The sequence below is a fragment of the Mytilus galloprovincialis genome, chromosome 2 (genome assembly GCF_965363235.1).
Source record: "Mytilus galloprovincialis chromosome 2, xbMytGall1.hap1.1, whole genome shotgun sequence".
Taxonomy (NCBI): domain Eukaryota; kingdom Metazoa; phylum Mollusca; class Bivalvia; order Mytilida; family Mytilidae; genus Mytilus; species Mytilus galloprovincialis.
This window is the reverse complement of record NC_134839.1, coordinates 70,816,401-70,843,836: the sequence shown is the minus strand read 5'-3', so window position 1 is coordinate 70,843,836 and position 27,436 is coordinate 70,816,401. Positions and strand designations below refer to the sequence as shown.

Below are 27,436 nucleotides of genomic sequence, written 5' to 3'. Positions count from 1 at the left end.
TGAGACGATTACTTACTAGAGACCGACACCCTTAAAAACACTGTTCGTCTTTCGACATATAGAAAAATTCATATCGTACAATACAAATGAAAGGTCCCGAAATGAAAAATGTGCAACACAATTGAAAAGAGAAAATTAATGGTTTAGTTAAAACGATGAACGAATAAAAACCAAACCTGGGAATCAGCAACCATTGAATAAGATGCTCCTGAAATGGGACAGGCCTACAAATAACAATACATTAAGATCAGATGGAAGACAACCACTATCGAAATTCATTACTTGAAACAGATATAAAAAGGTCAAATCGAATATTTTGTTTTAAATCTCAACCTTCCTATTTTATCAGTGGACTAATAAACATCATTGTTCTCAACAGAACAAAACAAAAATGCAAGAATACTGGGAATGTACTTGTCATTATATAACAATGGTATAATAGATCTTAAAAGAACAAAAGTGCCAAAATTTGATAATATACAATAACCTGCCGTATCTAATATTGACGACTTAACTATTGATACGATTTCATACAACAGCGTAGTAAACAATACAAACAGACAAAAGCTCATTTTTGATAGGGAAATTGAATACTGGTGAGGGGAAATCGACGTACACACCTAGAAATTATCAAAACTGACCCGATGCATACTTTTGAAAGGTAGATGTCAATCCTATTACTTCTTCAGAGGTTTTACAACACGCAGAGATAAAACAGAGTACGATAGAAAAATAATGAAATGGCTAAAACAAATCGGTTCAATTTTTTGAAAACAAAACTTTAATTTTTTGTTTATATTGATGTCTTACATTATTGAGAATTGTTACATACATGTAATTGATTGGCTAACGACTATCAAGTAAATTTGTTAAAGTTGTATAAAGACAAGAATAATAAATATATTTCTAAAGAAAATATTTTCTTATGATGTAAGGAGATACGTTAATATTTTGAAATGTGTATTTTAACAAGATTATTAGTCTTTCCTTTTATGTGAAACAAGATTTAAATCTTAATAACTAAAAACGATTGTTCTTATCTATTTATCAAGGGTAACAATGTCCTTGGCTTCACATGCACAACGAATCATTTTAAAGGGTCATATCAATTATATAAATGTAATAGGGTGATAAATATGATAACAAAGTTGACAACTGTATAACTTTGTTAGTGTGTTTTGAAAGAACAATCTTAATTGGTTAAATTGCTTGGTATTCTCTTAGATGTTACATTTGATTCGTTAATGCATGTTTCTAGGGGGTACTCGTGAAACTGGATACTAGTTACAATTGTATTCTCTTTAATAGGATCGAATAATTGACACACTGACGTGTCATAGTACACAAATCTGATATTCATTTATTTTAAATATTGGATGTTTATAGCATTAATCAAAGAGATCTAATTAACAAAATGAGGGGAACTCAAAGGGTGTTAATTTGATAATTTTATTGTTTGAATGCATTCACTGTCTAATTGTTATAATAACGAATTGTGTAACAAAATAAATAATTTGTTTTCTTTTGTAATTTTCCAAAGTAACTGAAACGGAAAGAAAGAAAAAAGGCTAATGTATAACCCCCGTTCCCCATATTTCTAATTGATAAAAGTAATACATACAGGAACCTTGTAGAGGTTAAAATATTATGTTGAAAAAATACTAACGCGACGTTGCCAACAAGACACCGAGTGGGCCAACAACGACGGAATGATATTAGTATTTCTCTCTTTAAAATAGGATTATTACATTGGAAATAATAGTCGATTGTAAGGCCAAATTAATGAGATTTAAAACAAAGATTAAGTCTTGACCTGATCTCATTTTTAAATCAAAAGTGTTATACACATTGTTACAACTTTTCTTTCCCATGAACACTTGAACTAGATTTTAAGTTTATAAGACGATGGAATGATTTGATATTTGGATAACATTAAGATGTCAGCTGTCGAAGTAGCTCGGTTTGGGGAACACCCTCATAATATTCCGGATCCGTTACCATGTGGAAATTATGTCGCCAGCCAATTACGGTGTGCATATGATGATAGTTCCAATCTCTTCCCAGCATCCGCTGGATCCCAGAGATCGTACAACAAATATACATCTGTCACAATGCAGGATTTCTTTATCAAGGATTTTAATGAGACTGATCCTGATTATGACGATGCAGTAAGTTTAATTTAAAGTTGAGGAATCTAATTAATAAAGTGTGCATCTTAGACATGTGTTCTAAGATCTCATTTCAGTAGAGGATTTAAGTGTATTTCTAGATAATTTCTTATTAAAATGATGCATTTAAATCTTTTTATATTTTTTTATATATTTGTTTTCTTTTCATCACAACTTTGTTCAACTGTAAGCAATTTTACATTTGAAACTGAAGACCCGTTATAAATTATCATTATTCTTGTTATGAAGGCGGACAGGGAAAACCATATTTCGCATACGTCTATCTGTCTAAGTATATTAAAAAGGAAGTATATTTTCAGAATCGCGTTGTTTAAAAAATAGTTCTGGATTAGAATACACATATATAATGTGATAATGAATTTGTGATCTTTCAGTGATCCGTTGTCGTTTGCGTATTCTTCTAGTGAATGTTATTTTCGATGCCTACCGAAGTGTACATGTAATAGCACTATAACTCAAAAACAATAAGCAAATAAGTGCTCAATATCACAATTACTTAAGTGTTGCTAATTATCTCCATATATTCAAACCTTGTATGATATCAGTTAAAGCAATCGTACCTGTCTTCCTTCATTTAACTCATACAAGTGGTTAATATATGGAACCTCACTTTTCCATCATATGACGGGAAAATTCATAAATGCTACTATTCAGGGAAGTTGACAAACTTAAATCTTCGTGTTTGTCATATATTCCAGTTCTAGTTAGTCAATTGAATCTTATTAAGAAGATCAACTTTATTTTTTTGCCACATTAGTATTATTAATTTTCAATTCGCTGGGGTTCATGTTATTTGCTGGGGTTCATGATATTCGCTACCATGTTCTCCTTTTGAAACTAGTCTTATCACTCGTCAATAAATTTAGAATTTAACGGCCATTTTGGTTGAATTTAAAATCACCGAAAGTGTCTGGAAAATGAATAATAAGTGTGATAACCTGTCTTTCCATCAATTTTCAGTCTCATGATCCATTGTAGTAAAATCAGTCTGTAGCTGTCCATACAATTCACTTATAGTCATTTCAGTACTGGTCAGTATTTTTAAGTCAATTCAGTAAGATGTTGATGTGTAAATGTAAATAACAATTACTGAACAGTCTGAACATATACTGTAAGTGAATTGTCTGAACATTAATGAATTTGTCACAGTGAATAAGTCTTTAAAAATGATTGAAAGGCTAAAAAAAATAATCATTTTAGAGCTGTTCAGATCAAAATTACCATTTTATATTAAAATTAGTTTACTAGTGTATGATATCTGAGTTGAAGACTATATTATAAGACAATCATCTATTGAACCAAGAGTTAGAACAAAGGGGCAGGAATGTTGTGTAACAAAGTCTAACGATATTTGTATAAGAGTAATACATACATAGATACCAGGCTTAAAATGTTTATAGGAATCAGCAAGGCTTCATAAGTGAAAAAGAAAATCATCAATTAAACCTGAAAGGAAAATAACTAATGTTTGTTTGCTGTGTCTGTTTAAGAAATATCTGTGTACATCCTGCTTTCATGAGTACAAGAATGTATCAACTTAAAGGAAACAATTGGGAAAAGTCATTTGGTATATATATATATATCTTCTCTCTATTGGGATATCAATATAGCAAATTCAACACACTTGTCGTTTTAAAACGTGACCCATATGACAATTTTTAAAGATAGAATAATATTGTGCTGTAATATAAAATTTTTTTCTAACCCTAGTATAATAACAATTTAGGAAATAGATCTCTTAGTATTTCTGTATATAAACTCATTATAGATACCAGGATATTTTTTTTTTATTTACGCCAGCCGTGCGTTTTGTCTACAAAAGACTCATCAGTGACGCTCGAATCCCAAAAAGTTAATAATGCCAAATAAAGTACGAAGTTGAAGAGCATTGAGGACCAAAATTCCTAAAAATTTTGCCAAATACAGCTAAGGTAATCTATTCCTAAGGTAGAAAAGCATTAGTGTTTCAACAATTCAAAAGTATTGTAAACAGTTAATTTATAAATATGACTATATCAATGATAATTCATGTCAGCACAGAAGTGCTGAATACTGGGCTTGCGATACCCTCGGGGAATTAAAACTCCACCAGCAGTGGCATCGAACCAGTGGTTGTAAATAAACTCATCATAGATACCAGGATAAAAAATTTATATGCTTATGCTCGATGACTAAGCGAGTTACGATAGACTTGTACATGAATAAGATTGAGTTGCGAAGTGGTTATTAGAAAGAAATATAAAACTGCAACTTGTATATGGTATAACTCCTAAATTTAAGAGCTAAAAAGACAAACGTTTTAAAAAGCATTAAACCAAAGCTTAAGGCAAATAATGACAGCTCAGTATTCCAAATTGAAGATATTCATACATAAAGTAGATAATACTAAATCCTGTTCTCTGAACATATATAAAGCCTGAGCGAAAAATGTTTCACAAGTTTAGAGAACACGGCGATTCGCGTGGCACTGCTTTTATCATGTTTTCAAAATTTGATATATATCAAAACAAAATACCAACTATTAGGCCAAAACGTTCCGGGTCTAGATACAAATGTTCAACGGTGATACACAATTTATTTATGTGCATCAATTCAATACAATTTGTAAATCTAAGGACTGTGTATGCTTCAAATCTCAGTTCCAAGAAGTCGTAAATGCTATTTATGGCAGTCCTAAGAAAATAATTGCATATTGAAAAGTAGCAGGAGTGACATGCCATTTACAAAAAGCATATGTCACAGTCTATAGAAGAAGAAAAGAAACGGTTACGGACTTATTTCAATCCCATGGTGTATATTGTATACTTATTGACTAGGTATGAGTGGAATAGTAAGTTTATTGTCCCTAGGAGCAACTATTGTCCTGAGGCGTAGCCGAGGGCAATAGTTGTATCCGAGGGACAATAAACTTACTATTCCAAGAATATCCAGTAAGTAAGTGTTTTATCATATCGAAAAAGACAACAAACAATAAATGGCGGTGATAAATCAACTATCGTAATATTAAAAAGGAGAAACCAAACCATAACGTTTACTTCATAGATATGTTCAAATGATAAGGCTGCGTCTTGCACTGGCGACAATCCTATACTAGATACAATAGGTAAAACACGACGTTGTTACTCCCGCGTTATTTTCAAAATCCTCCAATCGCGTAGCTGCATTTAAAATTCCGCGAAATATAATGACGCTTGCGGTCAAATAGTTTCACCCAAGTCCAATAGTTGGAAATTTTTGACTGGTCCAATAGTTCAAAGCTTGTAATTTGCAAAATAGTGAAAATATTATGTACTTATTTTATATAGAAAATGATAACTGAGGTATTATAAAAAGACATACTGTACATGTTTCTTAAAAGTTCAATAGTATGTATTCTTTTATGTACATTTTTTTTGTAATCCATAATTCACTTAACGTAAAAATTCGAATGGGTTGTCTTTCTTGACTCGTTTTTAAAGCTAGTACAATTTTTATCGTTTAGATCTCTAGTTTAAACTGCTTGAAGCAGCAGTTTGATTGGAGTTAAATGATGCATTAAACCATTGTGGTGTCAGTAAACAATTCACCGTTAAATACCAACTTAGATTATTCATAAAGTTTGATTTCGGTAGTTCGGTAATCTATTAAATGCTCAATAAGCCTTTTTTGAAGTCTTTTAATGTATTAATAAGTCGGTTAAATATCTTAGTAAATCACGCTACATAGTAATTGTTTTAGTGAGTGCTTCTGGAGAAAAGAGTGTACTATTGGTTCACCCATATGCTGCATTGCAACTGATACTTATTATGCCTAACTCTTTCCGTTTTGGAATCATCAATTGAAGTCATATTTTGTTAAGACGTTTTAAGAGATAGATTTAGATATCATGGTTGGTACGCTTTGTTGACACCTAGTTGTGTGTGTTTTTTTTTTTTTTTTTATGATAGAAAAGTAAGCTCTGAAGGACAATATCAATTTGAAGATATGTAACCATATGCAGGTGCTGTTGGAAAGTTCACAATTGGAAAGCTAACAGCATCTACTTTTTTGTAAAGGATTACTCTCAATAGACCTTCGTTGTCTTTTTTACATGGTTCAAACATGGTTTATCGGGTTCTATTGGGTAGATGTGTTCATCATAGTTACCAAACTTTTAATAGTGTATACTAGTACATAGCGGAACGTGAAGTTAAAGGATAATACAAGATTCTTGTTACTCTTCCTATGAAGCGCATGTATGAAGTCTGTCTCATATATTTTGGTCTTAGATGTATGGTTTCTTTATTAGTTGTTAGAGACATTGAACTAGCTGTCAGTCGTTTGGATAGTTTCACATTTGTCTTTTCAGGGCCTATAAAAGTTAACGGTGTGGAATGGACTTTGCTTATTGTTAAAGACCGTACGGTGACCCCTGGTGACCTATAGTTGTTAATTTCTGTGTCATTTTGTCTCTTGTGAAGAGTTGTCTCATTGACAATCATATCACATCTTTTTTTAAATAGGAATGCAACACTGCTGGCAAACTGTAAAATAAAGTTCACACATGATCACATCTAGAAAAAAAATCTCATTATGCAGCTTCAAACTTAACTACTATCAAGTTCCATCTTTTTAAAATTACCTCCGATAAAATCCTTTTAACCTATTTAGTTTACTGGACGCTTAACATATGAATTTACATATGTATTACTCGATGATGATATCCTTTGAAAGAAGAAATAGTGCTCCTTTTAATAGTGCTATCAAGGGTTAGTCGTCCTGAGTGTTTATCATTGCCAATACAAATTTCAGTAACGTAGTAGCCACATCAGCGAAAGCCCCTCCTTGTAGTTATAATAGGGAGCATCCACATCCATGTGTGCCGATCTACGCTATTTTAAAGTACAATATAAAATTCTGTATGTATTCTAGTTCTTTTGTGTCATCAATGACAAAGAAATTGTCTACTTTATTTAGTGATCACAACAGTTTGAAAAGCACAACAGTTGTTTTATAAACGCTATAAGATTGTCTGTAAGGTTCCAGTCCTTCCTGAATGACAATATATTACAAGTTGCCAAATCTGTCAGTCTTTGATATAGCTGAACTGATTAACGACATATATTGCCTGTTTAATGCGATTAAAGGTTTTCGATTTCACTGATACTATATATTACTTTGTAATGTTTTCAAATCCTTTGAAGCCTTTAATCTTGACTACAAAGATATGGGCTTAACGCAAAACTTTCGCTAGAAAATATACAAACAAGGGTGACAAAATATATCATTCTCAAAAGAATTAAGTGAGCCGAATAAAGGCGTTGATGCACGCTTTGCACTTCCATTTGACCTTTAATAATAACTATGTAAATAAGGAATAACAAATTTTCAGAGTGGAAATAATCTTAAGTGCATTTATTCTGTTTGTGCAATTATGGCAGGAATTACAAAACTTCCTCCTATACCAGAAATAAGTTTTACTGTAAGTATCTGTGTGTGGGTTAACAGTTTATAAAAAGAGTTGGAAACTTTTATGTGTTGCATAGGCGGTTATGATAAAGAACGCTAACTTAACGGAAATCAAGATGAAGACCCGGTAGACTTATGTATTATACATTTGGCTCATAAAAAAACAGGGAATCTTGTAAAAATTGGAAAAAGTCAAGATTTGTCACACTTTTTTTTCAAAATTAGTTGCATATATTATGTATAAAGAAATAAAAAGCGGTGACATGATTGACAATGGAAAAACTGTCCACCGTATGCTCCTCAACATTGAGTAATATGTTTGGACAATGTGTTGGATATAGAAATACAAATGTGCATACTGAAATTAAAAAGTTGAAACATTGGTTAACAGTATATAGTGTTACTATTTCAACCCGTCAGTCAGTCCAACTGAAGATTCGTGTGTGTTTCTTGTTTATTGTTGAAAGCCTTATGGTGATTTCGGCGCGGGACATTTGCGCTTTTACATAGGACATTTGCACGTATTTTTTTGGACACTTGCGCTTCAAATCATAGGATATTTGCACTTTTTAAAAAAGGACATTTGCGCTTTTAATAAAAGGACATTTGCGCTTTTTACATAGGACAGTTGCGCTTTTGCAGTATTTGGTTTTTATGACTATCCTCCTCTTTTATCCAGGCTTGAGACCCGCATGTTTGACCTGGCAGAGTTAAAGTCATATTTTTCTTTATGGTTAAAAGTTTTAAAAACATTTCATAGCACATTTCATAGGACATTGATATGTGCTTAAAAGTTTATATACACTGAGCTATACATGTTTATAGCATTGCCCTTTGATTATCACCGCAAAGCTTGCCTGATTATTTGTCCAGACCAAATGAAAAAGACCAGCAATTCAAATGCACTTTGATAAGAAAACCCTTGATCGTTTTTATACATTCCTGTTTGCAATTTATCTTTTTATTGTCACAATAAAAACAAAAACACTGTATTCTATATAAACACATTTTAAACTCAATTTTTGTTTGACAAATGTGCATTTATTATCAATATATGCCAATTTACAAACACTTTAAAATTATATCAATTTACAGAGTACTAATCTTGTAAGTATTTACCATATGTGTATTTGACTGCATGGTAAACATTCATATTTATAAGTCGTTCATAACGCCATTGTAACTGTGTGAATATATGATATCATGCATGCTGATCAACAGTTGTTTGGCGTATGTTTCTTCATATGCTTTTATAATGCATTATATTATGCAAATTATATCTCATATTTTCATGCTTTATTACAATTTGGAAATGGCTAGATTTGTCATATCAATGTTTGTTTTAATATATAAATACACTGGTTTCAGCTTTGGTATTTTAAAAATATATATATATATATTATTTACATGTGTAATATATTATCTATACGTTATGCAACCTTTCTATTTTGTGTCTCCAACTTTGATAGAAGAGATATAACTACATCGTGTTGTATAATACAATTGTTCGTTCTATTTCCATTACAAAGAACATATAACTCAAGTCTCAACCCCTTTACATTTATAGTCTTCAAGACCTGATGGTGCCACTTGTAGTACAAATGGTATTATATTAACTGGCTGCTAGCGTAGTGGTTGCTAGCGAGTGGCTGCTAGCTTGAGCCTGGTTTATATTAACTAGTGCTAAACCGGAGTTTCATGTTAAAATTATGATACTAGTAGTCGAATATCAAAACAATTTACGTAAAATTAAGGAAACATTTGTGTATTCCTTATTACCATATAATTCATGAATGTAAAAATGCTCCCTTTGGTCAAAAGCTTAAGTAATCCTTTATTTGGAACATTCAATAGAAAAGTATATAAAAAAATGTTATATATTTTCACCAATCTTTTGGAAATTGTGCAATCATGAATAAAAATATATATGGTTAATAACGCGACCGCAAACGTAACTCAAAATGTTTCAATACCCTAATACTACATTTCGCCATTAGTATTGTAGTTACAAGTATTTGGATGGCATTCAGAAAAATGTAACATTATATAAAAACACAGCGTTTTCACCACACAAAAAAATTGAATAACATTACAATTATTATAAATATGAAAAGTAAAGAGAAGCATAAATTTGGTCATACTTATTTTTGAATTTATAAATATGATTAAAAGGAGTTTTTGTCCTGATGGTATATGTTAATAAAACAGTCTCGCAACTACACAGCAAACTCAAAGGCCAACACAGTTACAGTCTTAAACAGGGGCCTGTTTATCGAAACTGTCCTAAGTTCCGTCCTAAGAATTTCCTAGGACAGAATTTAGGATAAAGTTAGGACCGACTTACGACACGTCTCAGCATGCACATCGAAGCTATCTTAGGAATATCTTAGCTAGGACCTCCTAACCGATGTCCTAAGTATTGGCGGAAAAGAGAATACAAATTAGATATGAAAAAAAACAATGTGATATCATATTTTACTCAATAATTTTGTTTTTTCAAATATCGTTAATTAGAAACTAATTATTAGTGTTACATTAAAGATGATAAATGATTATTGTATAATATTTGTACATTTAAACTGTATAAAACAAAACATAAGAAAATAATAATAACTACGTATTACGGGGCGCCGAATGGGACTCTTGTGGTTTTGTACAAAATTCAATTCTGTCATAACAAAATCATTTTTGTCTTACAAAACTATGTGCTACAGACTTGTTTTGTGAGAACTTCAATTTTGTGATGACAAAATTCATTTGTGTAGACAAAATTCATTTTTGTCATGACAAAATTCATTTTTGTAGACAAAATTCATATTTGTCATGACAAAAGTCAATTTTGTCTAAAAGGTATGCAAATATAAACATATTTGCATACAAAATTGACTTTTGTTACCTGATATGGAAATTAAATCACAAAAGTCAATTGTGTGAGGTAATATTCAATTTTGTGAGACAAAATTGACTTTTGTGAGACAAAATTAACTTTTGTGAGACAAAATTGACTTTTGTGAGACAAAATTCAATTTTGTCAATTTTGTTGAGACAAAAGTCAATTTTGTTAATTTTGTTGAGACAAAAGTCAATTTTGTCAATTTTGTTGAGACAAAAATCAATTTTGTTGAGACAAAAGTCAATTTTGTTAATTTTGTTGAGACAAAAGTCAATTTTGTTAATTTTGTTGAGACAAAAGTCAATTTTGTCAATTTTGTTGAGACAAAAGTCAATTTTGTGACGACAAAATTCATTTTTGTGACGACAAAATTCAATTTTGTAACAACAAAATTGACTTTTATGTGACAAAATTGACTTTCGTGAGACAAAAATCAATTTTGTTGAGACAAAATTCAATTTTGTCAATTTTGTTGAGACAAAAGTCAATTTTGTCAATTTTGTTGAGACAAAAGTCAATTTTGTCTCACAAAAGTCAATTTTGTCAATTTTGTTGAGACAAAAGTCAATTTTGTCAATTTTGTTGAGACAAAATTCATTTTTGTCAATTTTGTATAACAAAAGTCGATTTTGTATGCAAATTAGTTCACAGAAACCAAACGAAACTAATTTGAATACAAAATTGACTTTTGTCGCCCAATTTTCAAATTAGGTAACAAAATTCAAGTCTGTGTAACAAAAATGAATTTTGTCATGACAAAAGTGACTTTTGTCCGCTGATAGATAATTTTGTATGACAAAATTTTAAATTTGTAGTATGATACAAATTTTGTTAAACTGAACTTATTTTTGTTGAACAAAAGTCACTTTTGTCCGTACAAAATTGAATTTTGAGTACAAAACCACAAGAGTCCCATTCGGCGCCCCGTACGTATTATATAAAAAATTAACAAACTAATTGTAAACTAGATATATAATCGGTAAAAATCATTACATATTTTTAAGTGAGTTGTGTTCGAAGTGTCAAGGTTTCAATATTTAACAGTCCAAAGACAAATCTCGTGCATTTTTCATATAAATCCGGAGTATTTCAACTATTTTACTACTGGTAAAAACAACAATACGTGTGAAAATGATCAAAAGGCGAAATTGAATATATCCTAAAGTTAGGACCATCCTAAGACCATCTTAAGATACCTAAATTGGTATCCTAAAGTTAGGACAATTCCTAGGATTTTCCTAAGTTGAGACGTGTTTGATAAACCCAGTTAGGACTAAGATGTGTCCTAAGTTGGTCTTAGGACACGTCCTAATCCTATGAGAGCTTCGATAAACAGGCCCCAGGACAGTAACTGGTGTATGTACAGCTGGTCAAACTGGGTGTATAAGTTTACATTTATCGCGGATCTCTTATACAACAAAAACTTCCAAAAATGACACAAATGATACAAAGACTTACAGATATAACAGAAGACAACCACTGACGAAGGTGACATGCACATATGCAATTTAATACATGAGATTGTAGATATTTTTAGTTGATATTTAAACATGTAGAAAATATGAGATTTAATACGGGTATTATTTTTCGTAGGTTATCAAAAAACCATGGCCTTATATTGATATTAAAAAATTGTTTCGTCAGAATTATTTACATTTTTACTTGAACGTATTTCAATTTTTGCATGTTGTTTGGTAAAAAGTAAAATCACAAAAATACTGAACTCCGAGGAAAATTCAAAACGGAAAATCCTTTCATCCTTTGTTAGGATTTAGGGAGGGCAGGGTTTTTTTTTCTAATAAAAGGGTGTAGTTTTAAATTTTTTGAAAACGTGAAAGAAAAAAAATCTGTCAGAATGAAAATCGAAAAAAAATATGTTTCCACAAAAAAATAGAAAAGGTAGAGAGGGTTAGGGTGTAGTATTTTCGGAGTTTCCAAATACAAAATCAGGTTCCTGCATGTTATGAAAAATGTGTTTTTATAATAAAGGTTGAAAAAGAGTGTGCCCCGAGAAGAAACCATACACGTGCCTCATCCCCAATAGATGGTCAGTTTACTCACGTTTACCCAGATCACCATTTGACCACTATCCATAATTGCAAATGCAATTGAGTAGTTTGATCAAATACTTAGTTTGTCAACCAAAACAACTGTTAAACGTTACAAATAAACTATTTTTTTTCTTTTCGTCAACATGAAGTATTCATAAAGTGTTTACCTTCATAAAATCATATAATTATGATAAACATTTCCCTGTCAATATTGACTTGACACGAAATATATAAATTGATATATAATTATACCACAGACCTTTTCAATGGTACGAAACTTAATATGCACATTTATATAAAGTCCTGTCAACCTTGAAATACATTTATAGTATATAGGCATTTAGGATGTGAACATTAGGGATTAAGACAAACCATCCAACTGTTTATTTAAAGACAGGTTTTACGTTTTTCTTGTAACTGATTTTTGGAAATGGTTCGACTTTTCGATTCTGAGGTATGATAATTTTCTTCTCCGATATTGAATTACAAAGATTTTTTATATAAAGTAACAAGCAAATTAATTTGTTTATCTCTCATGTTTTTCGATCAGAATGTAGAATGAGCCAAGTAATTTTCATATGGGTATATTTTCGAACATATTTTCTTTTTCCCTTTTAGAAAAATTATATATTGTGTTTTTGATCTAGATTTATCTAACACACATACAAGTTTTAAATTATAGTAACAGTTTCCAGGTTCGGATAAACTGAAAAAAAAATCTTTTTTGTTTTGTATAAATTTGTTTTATTCCCAAATTTATTTCCAAAATGTTTTAATATATAAAACTAATAAGACGATGTATAATAATCGCTTTCTACCACGTCATTCGAAATCTGGTGGATAGTTGTCTCATTTATTATGTTTAAAATATAGGTATTCGTACCGTCTTAAACAATGAGCAAATACATATATATAACGTTTAGTGGCTTACCACAGCAAAAACAAAATATAAAATAATTGAAAAGCTCAAAATCAGTGACCTTATTTATGCTCAGAACCATATACGAAAGCAACTTCTATTTTCTACGGTAATGTTGTTTACAAAGCACGTAAATTTAATACAATCAATGTAAACCGATTAAAATTCTGCATAAACGTATTCTATACAAGCTCAATCAACATTTTTATATAGAAGTTCTTTGAATATGGTTTGTATCGGTACAAAATTGATTTTTTATATACTATAAATTTTGGCATTGCACAACAATGTCATGCTTTTTTTAGACAGTTTATGACGCTTTCACACTGATTGATACTTGCGTCTTCGGAAACAAGGTTTATTTCTAAGTTCTTATTTGCTTTGAATTACAAGTAGCTGGTATCTTGTGATTATTTTGTGTCTTTATGTTGGGTTTTTTCTTGCTTCGTGTCAATCTGATTGGTCAAGTTTTTTCAAACTGACTTTTACAGTTTGTTCTTATATTGTGCTGTTATACCATTATCCAATGTAAGGGGATGGTAGACACACTCAAAAATGTTATATCCAGGTACTTTCTGTATTATGTTTGTCCAAAGTCAGTAGTCTGAGATTCAGTGTGAGTTGTTGGTCACAATTTGTTAAAGCTGTGCTTCGTTTATTGTAAAGGAATGAATTAGGCCATATGTTTTTTCGATCAATTTTTTTCACATTTATCCATATCGGCTCACTTGATTTGTCCAATACTGAACGTTCTAATTAATTACTATGGCATAGATCGTTAAGAATGTTAAATTTTAAAAAGTTTTAGAAAATGTGAATGACTTACAATTGTTGGTTTTTATTTGTTTTGTATAAACGTTTGTAACTTATTACAACGACCTAAGATATTGTTTGATATTCGACGAGAGTTTACCTGTTCATTGAGAAGTAAAATCAATGTCTTCCAAAATATTTAAGAATTCGTTTGCATAACAGAATGCGTATATTTGACCATTTGTTCCTGGCTCTCTTAAATAGTAAATAGAATGCAATATTCGAAACATTTCAATTAATCTCCGTAATAAATTCACAATTGTAACATTAGGTTGGCGAATGGCATTAAAACAGTTCAAATAGAAAATTCAAAATAAATTATAGAATTGGCGGTGTTAAGGTCTTATTTATAAAGAATAAAAAGCTTTTTCTTCAAGCAAAATTATCTCATGACAGAATTTATATGAGAATAAATTGGCAAAAGAATAGGAGGCGTATTAGGAAGATTTTACTGGATATAAGATGTCTCGTAAAGTTTAAATTGATGTTTTATTTTGGAAAATCCTTAATACGGTATTACTATGAATTGTACCTTTTGTCTGAAATGGATTAGAGGATAGTTTTTTTGTACGTAGCTTTTTTTAAATTAATACTACCTCCATATGCCATGTGCATACATACATTAAGTAAGTTGCAAGATGCTTTCGGATTCAACTTATAGCAACATGCAAAGCAAACTATTTTAACATTTACATTATAGCCATCCTTCGCGAATACTCAGAAATTCAGAAATACACGTTTGATCCAAGTCGGTGACAAGTATATACTTTCAGTAAACATTGTCATTTTAAAGCTTTGGTTAACATTTATAGGCATCATTCTTGTTAACACATACATTGTGTATCCGTTTATCCTGACCAACACTTGCTTTCATTGGCAATCACAACATATGCTAGTACTATAACTATAGAAGTAAACTACTTTCATGTTATAACCATAGGTTCTGGGTTGCATTTAGGCGGCCTATGAAACTTTTAATCTGGTCATCACTATGAAGATTAAACTGTGCATGTTAGAAAAATGTGCAGTTGTAATATATGAATATATTAATCAAGAAAATGGTCAAGTTACCTTACTCATTGCAAGGGCCATCAGGATCCATTTAATATAAAAGCACGCTAAAAGGAAAATACCGAGCTCTAAGGAAAATTCAATGCAAATGCCAAAATCAAAAGCTCAAAAACAACTGTCACAATCCTAACTTGGTATATGCAATTCCGTCTTTAGAAAATAAGGATAAAACCTGGTTTTATGGCCTTCTAAACCTCTTACTTGTATGACAGTAGCGGAAAATTCATTAATATTGACAACAATGTGTGAGCAAAACAATGGACATTTTAATAAAACGTAGTTTATGATTATCATTTGATGATCAAATGCTGTTATGGTGCGGTATAATGCAAATATTCTGTCAATTATTCTTCCTACGTCTCTCCCCCCTCCCTCTCCCCCTCCCCTGAGTACATTTCCATACAAAAGAGTTCAGTTGTGTTAGAGTAAAGATTTCTTTCTTCAGAAGATTGATGTTACCCTTATATTTCCCCTAGTTTATTTGCGTTTAACGAAAAAGGATTTTCAAGACTCTTAATTTTCAGTGAAAAAAGTGTATAACATTTAAAGTGCACTAAAATTCCATTGATCCAGACTAGTGTAGTTAAATGCCTGGTTTAAATATTATACTTGTTCGATTGTTTAAGTGGTTCTTTAAATGATCATTGTTTGCTAAAACATATGAAAAAATAATTATATCTGAGATGTGGATAAAATTGACATTATTGATTATGATATACATTTAAAAAGAGGTTTCAAAGGGGAATAGTTTAAATTATTGCATCAATCATTGTTGATCCTTAAAGAAAATAGATTTATAATTGATTTTAAAACTATCATGTTATGTATTATATAAGTATTTTCTAAAATAAAAAAAAATGAATAGTCTTAGTAAGTTCAGTAATAAACGTTTGTTTCGAAGTTTTAATAAAGCTACGGCTAGATAAAAAGAGGCATTCATATCAATGTCCGAAAATGTTGCTCTACAAACTGACTATCACATATTACCAGAAAAACGTTTCTTTCAATTTAACTTACTTATTTCTATGTGATAGAAAATTTAACCAAAGATTAAACAGACTGTATTATTCTTGTTTTTCAGCCGTTTCAACGAAAAAGAGAAACAGTAGCTGATGTACTCTCGAAACCACATGCACATCAAGTAAGTGGAACTTTGGCATTTAAGTGAATAGACAAATACAATAGTGAACTAATACTTCAAAAGCGGACTTAAGGGGGGGGGGGACATGGTGCCCGGGCTCCCCTTGTGGATCTCCATATGTAATAAATGCATAGACATTTTTCAATTATTACTCCAAATAATGACTTGACAAACCTGCCCCTCTTTTTTGAATATTGGATCCGCACTTGATTATATTTCACCATTTTGTTGGGATTTTCAGTGCATAAGATAAACATAACTAAATTTAATGCATTAGAATATCTTTTGATTTGATTACGTCTTTTGTAAAGTAACAATTATCATGGTCAAGTTAGTGTAATATTTCTCTCTCACCTACACGAGTTAATTGTATACCTTCTCTTTTAATTTTGATATTGATATATATATATATATAAATCCCATACTATTCTTTAATGATTTCAATGGTAAAACTCCTACTTTTTAACTCTAAATTAGAAAACACATGCGCAGTGAAGCGTATTTCAACAATTAAATATGTGATTAAACAGTTCCGAATGGCCGTATGACGTAGATATAATCTGGTCCTTCAGCGGATAATTGTTCTACTTTTGTCGCTAAGATACCCAACAGATAATGTGTACATAATAGAAGAATAAAGCTATCTTTTTGGTGGAAATACATAACACAAAGGTGAAGAAGGTAGGCTAAATTGCTTTTATATACTGCAATGTTTCAATAATAATATCTCTTAGAACATTTAAACTTATTGTTTATTTATTTTTAACTTCATGTAAACATTTGATTTAAGAATCGATTGTACACATTTAATAAATCCAAAAGATTATTAGCTGAGCTGCCTTTTAAATTTTCCCAAAATTAGAAGTGCTTTATTTAGATAATCAAGTTATTAAGACAGATAAATTGCATGTGAACACTATGCATTTCAATTTTGCTATAAAACGGTCCATCTTTAATTTATTTAGACATACAGAAAGTTAAAAATAAACACATTTTTGTAAATATTTGCACACGTAATGACAGAAAAACAAACGGTAGTTAGATTTTGTTTTCATTTCTTATTGTATTGCAATTGGCTTTTGCGTTCTGCATTCTGCATTCATAGAGCAGAAACCTAATAAGGATAGAGACAACTCTTAAACCTGAATTATAAGAGTTCAATTTACCATAAATATTAAGCAGTGCAACAGACCACACAGGCAATCAACAACCGACTGGTCCAATAAAAAAAAACGAACAAAAGAAAAACAAGAATAACCAACACATGGTTCAGATAGACACGAAATGATATTGGGTTAACTACTATACATACGCCCTACACACAAAGCTCCATCGTTGCCTACATGATCCATGTACAACAAAAGCACCATCATATACTGCACAGTTTAGCTGATGTAAGAATATTCATTGAACAGTAAAACAAATTTACATTTATTAGTAATTTTAGAGGTTCCAAATTAGTAATATAAAATCAACTCAATTTTTTGGAGCTGACTGTTTCGTCAGACCAATTGAATAAACATAAGACATACATCTCTTGGAAAGATTAAACTGCACTATCTTAACTAGTGTGACCGTTATATACACGAAATATTCATGTCACTGATGAAAACATCTGTGACATTTTTGTTTTATCCAAAATCTTGGCCTCGTTTTTCATTGTTACTTATTATGGAATTCGATTTTTGCCAATTATAAACTTCTCATGTGCAACTCGACGGGTTCCAGTAGCGAAGCAGGAACTGCTTACCCTACCATCCTACCAGAACGCATGCGTACTTCCCTTCTTTTTTTAAGTGGTGTTCTTGTTGCTCAGTCATTATATTTCTGTGTAGTATTATTTGGGCTGTTGTCGGTTCTTTTAAGATTAATTAAAATTAAGTATTTTGATATATTCTTACTATATTTAGCATTTATGAAAACTCCGAATTTATGTTAGCTTTGAAATTTGTCAACCCCTTTTAAACTTTTACTTAATGTCATTTGATTGACAGACCTGTCATCCCTGAGAAATTTTTTCATTGAAAAAATCCTTACAATAAACAAAACTAATCCTAGATTAAGTAATGTTGAATAAAGATTAGTCTTGAGTGTCATATTCATAATAATTCATAATCAGCCGTACATGTATAATGACTAATCATCACCATTGAAAACAAATGTCGACTTTTCTATTCTTGTTATCAGTTACTGGTAGTCTGATCGATTAATTATATTGAATTAAGGAATAGAAGAAAACAAATTGCTATTTTGAATGGTAAACATGGTAGACTTAAGACGTCCCTGTAGTATGTATTTCTCCATATTGTACCATTTCATGGTTCTATTTTATTTTACAAATTCGGGGTAAGATATTAAACACAAACACTCAAGTATAATGATAAGAATAAATCAACTAATTTAATTTTTCTTCGCCAATTGCTCTTCGACTTATGCTTTTTGTGTGTCCCCTTGATATTTTCCACCTCTTTTTGATACAATAATATCGATATAATAGTAAACACAGCTACAACAGGGTGGACACAACCCACCATTATGAAAACAATTCCCGCAAATGAATAACAATCCCCCAATGAAGGTATTTGTGTCAGCTAGAACGAATGAGAAAACAGGTTTACTACTTTGATTGGTTCTAGCAACGGAAAAAGGAATGATCGGTAATCTTTTTGACCCCTTGGTTTCGAAAATCAAAAAGCATTACTTATCAAATAAACAGCATCATTCGTGTGTTCTGAAGACATTAGTCTATCACATATAAGATTTCTTCTTAATTCTGATTCATTTGCATTAGGGCTTCTTACATCTTCTATTTTGTACAAACCTTCAAAACTGCCTAAAATACTAACATTAATTTGAGAATCGAGAGTGAGCCAAGTTTTAACTTAGAAGATATTTTGCTACAAGAGGTACTATATAACATGATAATGTGTGTAAATTATCATTTTGAATTAGGCTTGGGCTAAATATCTATTATGATCAAATTTATAATATCAGTAAAAAGACCATTTTTTATAAAATATTTAAATTTCAACATGTTTACATAACATTCGACCTTTTTGCACTAAAAAGTCTAGATCCTATAGATCTCACTATCCACTTATCTATAAAATGAGCATGAGTTTGAATTTAAAACTTAAATAAGTTTATAAAATTGCAATTTCAGAGGCCGCATACTGGTTCTTCAAGTTCTTTTGAATAGACAAAGAAGTTTAAACAAAATTGCAAAAAACATATGAAATATGTTATTGTCTAGGAAATTAAGTCATAAGACCACAAGTGTTCGGGTACAGGAATTTGATAATGTTTTTATGCAACACCCCCCCCCCCCCCCTTTCCCCCTTATTTCCCAGAAACAATTATAAGGTTATTCAGTGCCACAGGAAGCCCTGGTTGATTATTATAGAGAGATGTGTTAAAGGTTTTTTTCTGTCTATCATGGCTTTGGAGACTTAATAAAACTATAAATAAGAATGACTTTTTCTATTTATCAGAAAAACTAGTGGGAATTTTAGGTCCCTCCACCGATGTGCATTTATGAAGCATAGATTGACTGTACCAACAATCTATGTATTGTCTTATGAATTTATTTTACATGAACACTCACGCAAATAAGGCATTAATATATTTAGACAACAGTTAAAGCATACAATGTTTACACACTTACGACCTCCTCCATATTATAACATAAGACGATTTAAACATTTTATAAACGATTTTCGTTCAAAGCCTTTTAAAATATGTTGTTCGTAATCCAATGATATGAAAAAAGTTTGTATTAAATTAATAGTTAATGATTTGAGTCATATTCGTAACTAAGAGACGCGAATTCCTGTAAGGTTGAGATCTTTAATAAATTATTCTATAGTTTATAAAACTTTAAACATTAAATTCGTATCAATAGATGTGTTTTCAACTGTAAAGGACAGGTTATTTAAATATCTCAATTTATGTATTATTATGCAAGATAACCAAAAATGTATATATGTCAGTTTGATAGCACGAATACTACAACTATTTAATCATATAATACAACGTACTAATCTTATAAAATATTAAAGCTGTAAGCCAAAGATATGAAAGGGTAAATTTCTTTATTCTTCGAGTCTAGATGTCACACAAAGTATCTATCTACCAACTACCTTTCTAATTTATATTTACAAATGAGCAACATGATTTTGTCACAAAGTGTAATGCACAAAACCATTTATGTAAATCAAATATCCTTTCGAGTATATTATTTTTATTTTTGGGGGTCAAATACTAGCTAATATTTATATAAATCTTTCCTTTATATCAATATCTTCCTTGTGTATGAACAATCAAGCAATGAGCGCATTTCCTTTTTAATATTTCGATAATGTAGTTAGCCTTGTCCTTTCCAAATAGTCCTAGTTATGGCTATTGAGAATATATTTTTATTAAACTGAAGACTGTTACTGATAAACATCAAGCAGTTCAAGTATAAAACATGACGTATACATTAATTCTCTTTTTTCCAGATGTTTCATAGCTGGAATGTACCACCCCGTTATGTCGCCAGTGACGACGATACTTTTATTACAGGTTTGTTATATGCTTCTATTCGTATTTTAAATAATTTGATGTTGGTTCAAAACAAGAAAGCAACAGAATCAGACTACATTTGTTATAACAATATCCTTCCAATATTCCTAATTATTTTAGCGAAATTTTTGATGGTTGAAGTTTTAAATTCTGCATCTCAACATATTTTACTTCCCGCACCTAAGTCGTGTAAAAATGTCTGTTCATATTTTATCAATCGTTGGTCTTTACGGTGTTTCCTAGAAGTTATCAGTAAACATGTCCTTGTTACCACCGTTCTTTGTTTATTTCTTCTATCTACGTCTATACATCGTCAATATGATGCCTTTTTGGCAAATTCTATCATCCAATATACTCTTGTCAAACTCTTACAATGAAGAAGCATATATGTATGTAACTGCTGGTCTCTTACTTATTTACTCTCCATTGAAAGTAATTTTCCTTTGTTATTTCTAGAAACAAAACAGACCAACCTCTGTAGTGATTGTTTTTTTTTATACTCATATATATTTATATTTTAGGTATGGTTCCAGAAGAACCTACGATGGTAACACCACCAGCACCGGAAAGAATAAGTCGCCAAATGTCACGTATGTATTTCTTGTTTTCAATTCCCTTCATAGCTCTGGTATCACGAAATAAAAAGTCTTATTTCACATCATTTATGCAATAAAAAGAAATAAGTTCCGAGACTATGTCGTATAATTATTGTTTCTAATGCCCAGAAGAAAGTATTGAATAAAGGACAATTTTGATGTAACAAAATGTAGGACTTTTTATAGTGCTGCAGTATATATATTTTCTGACAACTTTCCATCAGAGACCAAAAGACGAAAATGTAAACAAGTATAGGGTACTGTATAGCCTTCTACCATGAGCAAAACCCATACTGTAAAGTTTTCTATAAATACATTGACAAGACTAAATGTGAAACAATTCAAAGGAGAACACCAATGACCTGACTGTTGCTAAAACAATAAACGAAAAACAAATGACAGCAATCAACGAAAACTTATAAATTACAGGAATATAACTTGGTACATGTATATGTAAGGATTTATTATAAACGCCCAATTCTATCCTTATCTGGGTCAGTGGTGTTACAGCACAACATAACAGCCAATCTGGTCAGTGGTGTAACAACACAACATAACAAAAAACTACTTAGTATAAAAGTCAGTCCGAAAAGGCTTGACTCGTTCGATTGGCTGAAAACACTCAAAACATAAGGTTACGATCAAAGAGTACTCAAAGTTAATGAAAGCTAGTTCAAAGCCAATTCAACTGACATCATATCTGTTTTTAACATTTTGTTCTTATGAAAAGCTGTTACGCAACCGTCCCAGAATACAGAGAAGTGTCTGTATATATACTATGTGTACCAAGTTAAGATCCTGTAATTCAGTGGTTGTCGTTGGTTGCTGTCTACCATATTTATTTTTCGTCAATATAAATCAGATATTGGTGTTTTCGTTTTAATTGTTTACATTTTGTCATGTCAGGCCTTTTATAATTTACTATACGGTATGATTTTAGAGCACAAGTGAAGGTAGTATGGTTATTTTTTAATATTTACGATAATGGTTGCTTGGCCTTGCATCTACGTCATCTGAATGGTCTCTAGTAGATAGTTGTCTCATTGGCTATCACAACATAAAATCTTATTTTGTTTGTATTAATAAATGGACCATGTTTTCCCAGACTAGAGATTAATCAGTATGTAGTGGAGACCAATATATATCTTCATTTTAGTATACTATAAATTTCAGAGGACAGCAATGATGTTAAATGTAAGATGTTTGAATTTGTCATTTAGTCATCTAAATAGAAATTACTGTACATATACAAGGGTGTATATAATTATATATTCTTATAGCGTAGGCATGTAATTCTAGCTATCCATCTATATATAATATATATAAACATTAACATGTATATATATATGAATCTGATCGAATTGACTTAATGTTATCCCTCTCTCTCTCTCTCTCTCTCTCTCTCTCTCTCTCTCTCTCTCTCTCAACTTACATTATTGTACATATACAATGGTGGTATCATTCTATTTCTTTCTCTCAAAGTACTAGTATATATGATGTAAGTTTTTGAGTGTAATTAGCTATATAGCATAGTTTTGAATGGAAATGGGGAATATGTCAAATAGACAACAACCCGACCAAAGAGTAGACAACCATTTTAAAACCAATCAATGTTTGATTAAATGGTTTTAAATTCAAACTACAAAACAAGACTTTGTTTTAATAAACTTTTTTTTACATGAGTATGACATGGCTTATAACTAAGAAAGGATAATAATAAAACACGCATTATTGCAAATTGGTGACTATCCTAAACTTTGACTCTACACCAATAAAATGTAAAGATTTAGCCACAAATTATATTGTCAGAAGTTCTAATTAACAGTGACAGAATAGGCAAATAAATAAAATTTGGCATCTTGCACTATGCAAAACATGTAAACACTGAAAACATTAAAAGGAACAATATTACCATCATTTGGACTATTTATTAGTTTACATTTGAAATTTACATTTATAACATCAACTTAATATCAAACATGACTAATGGATAACTATTGTATTACAGTACCTAACATTAACTTAAGAAACAAAAAGGCTTCTGCTAAAGGAATGACAAGAGAATATACCAAAATACAAGAAAAAGGCCCATTACAGATGACTGCCGTACCTACAGTGTTGAAACCTCAACGATCCCGTACTGACTTGATGATGAAACCTTCAATACCAAACCAAACAACTAAACCAGAACCATTTGTTCGTTCTGTGACAGACTTAAAACCATCTGTAGTTAAGAAAACCGAAACAAATAATAATATGGAAGATATTAGAAAGGTATAGTTAGATTTTAAACATTTTTTACTTTTGAAAACTTATCGTCATCGTATATCTGGGTGCAATCTGACTGTGCTTCCAAAATTTTGATTTGAAGTGGTGTTAAATGTTTAAGAATGAATATATATATATCTCTAGAGGGATAAATTTTGGACGGTTCGTGATCTTTTGGAACTTTTAGACACAGTTGCTGTGGTAATTGACAAATCTCCACTATAAAACCCCCTAAGCTTTACCAATCTACAAATGCAGCGACTTGTAATAAATGTGTCGTATTAGCCTTCACAATGCTTGTTTTGTGGTATGCTAAGAGTTTATAGCAGGCGCATGCTTTTCCATATATCCTATCCAACAATAGAGTTTTAATATAACACGTACTCGCCTATAGTGCAGATTTCATGTCTTTTTTAATTTATATCATTCAGGAGTTCCAAAAATCACTACAACCTCATGCAGTAAGAACGGCTGAACACTATTTTAAATTGGCACCACAAACAGATCGCAAGGTGATTGAACGCATTCTGCGCATGACTGAGAAGAAACATCAAATGGACAACACATTAAAGAAAACTCTACTACCTGATGCAAAAGATACTGTGGAAAAATGGTTAGACAATGCTACCGAAGAAGGTATATTTATGTACTTACGTAAAGTTCTATTGTTGATAGGTTAAAACAATTTTATTTACAGCAAATATTATTTGTATAAGATCAGTTATGTCTGTATTTCATTTAATTCAAAAGAAGACAGAAGAAAAATGTATCGCTCATCTGTTATATGTGTCATGTCCATCTACAAGTGCGCAGTTGTGTCTTTAATTGCTTGAAATACCATAAAATATTTTTAAATTGTACATACATATGTGATAGCTACTATACATATGAGAGTTTGAAGTAAGCAACCATGTCCAGGGTTAAGTAGAGACGAATTCTTGGAGTTTTTTAAAACTTGCTTTAATTGAAAATTATTAAGAATCTTAATTTCTATTCTTGCAGAAAGACATGTCGCTTTGAGATTTTTCAATTCCCTTGCTGGAAGTAAATTGATGGGTATATCTGTTGCTGAACAGAAAAAGAGACTACAACAGGTTATCAAAACATTAGAAGAGTAAGTATATTCTGTATTTGTTAAGTGGTATATATCATCACTTTATTTTTCTTTTTAAATTGTCTTTTACATTATATCTCATTTCTAAGTACAAATAAGGAATAAGGATAGTGCACTGTAAATGACAGCATACAATGATAAGAAATTGTTTTACCCACTATCTAAAAGTTAAAAAAAAGTATGTAAAATGCGTATAATAGTTTTATCCAAACAAAATAAAACAGTGTTAAAGCTATATACGGAGGATACACATGTAATTGCAAGTAATCTGCTTTTGAGATACAATACTGACAAGTGTTTTTAAACTTCTTTCTTTTCAGTGGAGATGGTAAAATCGAAACGTCTTCAGAATATAAACCACGACGTAAGATGATTCCGAAAGGTAAAGGAAAATTCAACCACATCCGTTTACTTACACCAAATACCAGGAGTAACCGATGGATGCATACCACGTGGCATCATTTACCAGAATATAAAGAAAAAACGGTGGAAAACTCGAGTTCTCATTATATAAGACCACATGAGCCGATATCTCGCCATTTTGTGATTCACCCTGACTGGGGATAAAGATACGATCATTCTAGTGACACAACAATCTGTGATATGTTTGTTTAATACTTTATATTTTATTGCATTTTAACTTGTTGAATTTTGTAAGTTTATTCCTGTTAAATTTCTCTTCGTTCGGCTGATTTCATATTATTAAAGAGAATGTGCAACCTTATATGTTCGCTTTGTTGGCTGAACCAATAATCTAAACTGTGTTTTGATCATGTTAGTTTTTATATCCATCGTATCCTTGACTTTATACATCGATGATTGACAGAGGACTACTTTATATACTGAGTTGGTTTTTCTTTTGATGTGATGTCAAGGATATGAATAATACAATATATTAAGTCACAGATTATGTTTCTTATCTTTTATATCATTTCATTCAAGTAATAACTGGTGTTTTAAGAAGAAACTGTTGGGCCTAGGTTACAAAATATTATATTATAATATCTTCATTTATGATACGGTTAGAAACTGCAAATAATAGCACAGTGATGCATTTTCCGGGAGAAAATAGTCGCTAGTTACATGGAATAGCATACTATCTCCTAAATAACTAGTAAGCAAGCCTGGATTATCTTAAGGTAAAGGAACAGTAAATGGGGTATGCCGCAGATTTTTCTAAAATATTGCATACAACCTTGATTCGTTGAACTACAAATGAAAATCGAAATAATAATGCATTTAGTTTTCTATCTCTTTTAATATCTGAAATATTACAGATTGATTTCATCAAATCTCTAATTCTACTCTATAGATTTTTCTTAAAAAACTATATGTTGTTGACACATAAATTATTTAATAATCAATTCGTTTCCTTGGTGGTAATGAAAAACTATTATTTCAACGTTTTGTAGGATTTTTTTTCACAAAACACGACAGTGAATGAAATATACCGTAAAAACGAAGTCGGTTACCGTATCTTTATTTTGCACCATTAAAACGAAAATCTATGTATCAACAACAAAAAATCTGTGGAGTAGAATTAATGATATGATGATTTTGAGAAAAAAATTTAAAGGTTTTTAGCCGACTTTTATGTGCTTTCCATACACATGTTCATCCATTTTGAAAGAATTCAATTAGTAATATTTCAAATGATAAATGAGATTAATGCATTACTTTTTGGATTTTCAGTTGTAGTTCATCGAGCCACAGTTATATGCAAAATTTTAATGAAATCTGTGACATAGCCCATTTACTGTAACTTGACCTCAAAGAAAAGGTTATCACAAAATAAGACAATTCAACATGCACCAGTCAGTATTTGGTCAAAATAACAAAACTATATTGTCATACAACTGGGAGGTTTAGCTAATTATAAAAGAATGTTAAAACCACCATTTTTCATCGGCAAATGCCTGTACCAATATACAAAATGGAAGACGTGGTATGATTGCCAATGAGACAACTGTTCGAGTTATCCACCATACGGCCTTGAACAATGAGTTAAATCCATACCGCATAGTTAGGTATAAAAAGCCCCGAAATGGCAAATGTAAAACAATTCAAACGAAAAAAATCCTGATATATGTACAAAACGATGAACGAAAAACACAATTATATATAGCAAAACACAACATCCACTGAATTACAGACACCTGATTTGGGACACGCACATGTAGAATGTGGCAAGGTTAAACTAGTTTTCCTCTTACTAATCTTGGACATGTGGTCAGCAAACTGTAAAAATCAGTCGGGGGCTTATCCTTATAAACTAAGGTTACATCAAACAGTCTAAATTAGAATAAATGCTGAAAGTTTGATTTCAGTATATACACAATGGTGCATGTTAGATTAAGTGTCATTTTTTTGTGATAACTTCGATTATGAATA

At 30.9% G+C, this 27,436-nt stretch overlaps 1 protein-coding gene across 4 annotated transcripts; it reads left to right on the top strand.

The window, feature by feature from the left end:
- Nucleotides 1-1,637: 1,637 nt before the first annotated feature.
- Nucleotides 1,638-25,950, top strand: LOC143064302 (uncharacterized). 4 transcript variants are annotated; one of them, XM_076237039.1, is made up of 9 exons: nt 1,638-2,168; nt 16,445-16,504; nt 21,004-21,067; nt 21,589-21,657; nt 22,837-22,857; nt 23,672-23,937; nt 24,363-24,567; nt 24,934-25,045; nt 25,366-25,950. In XM_076237039.1, the coding sequence occupies exons 1-9, from the start codon at nt 1,938-1,940 to the stop codon at nt 25,610-25,612; spliced, it is 1,275 nt and encodes a 424-aa protein (XP_076093154.1). In that variant the 5' UTR covers nt 1,638-1,937; the 3' UTR covers nt 25,613-25,950. The 4 variants fall into 4 exon arrangements, with proteins under 4 accessions (XP_076093154.1, XP_076093155.1, XP_076093156.1 ...); XM_076237041.1 differs by lacking the exon at nt 1,638-2,168 and adding an exon at nt 7,398-7,629; XM_076237042.1 differs by lacking the exon at nt 1,638-2,168 and adding an exon at nt 12,908-13,014.
- The last annotated feature ends 1,486 nt before the right edge of the window (nt 25,951-27,436 follow it).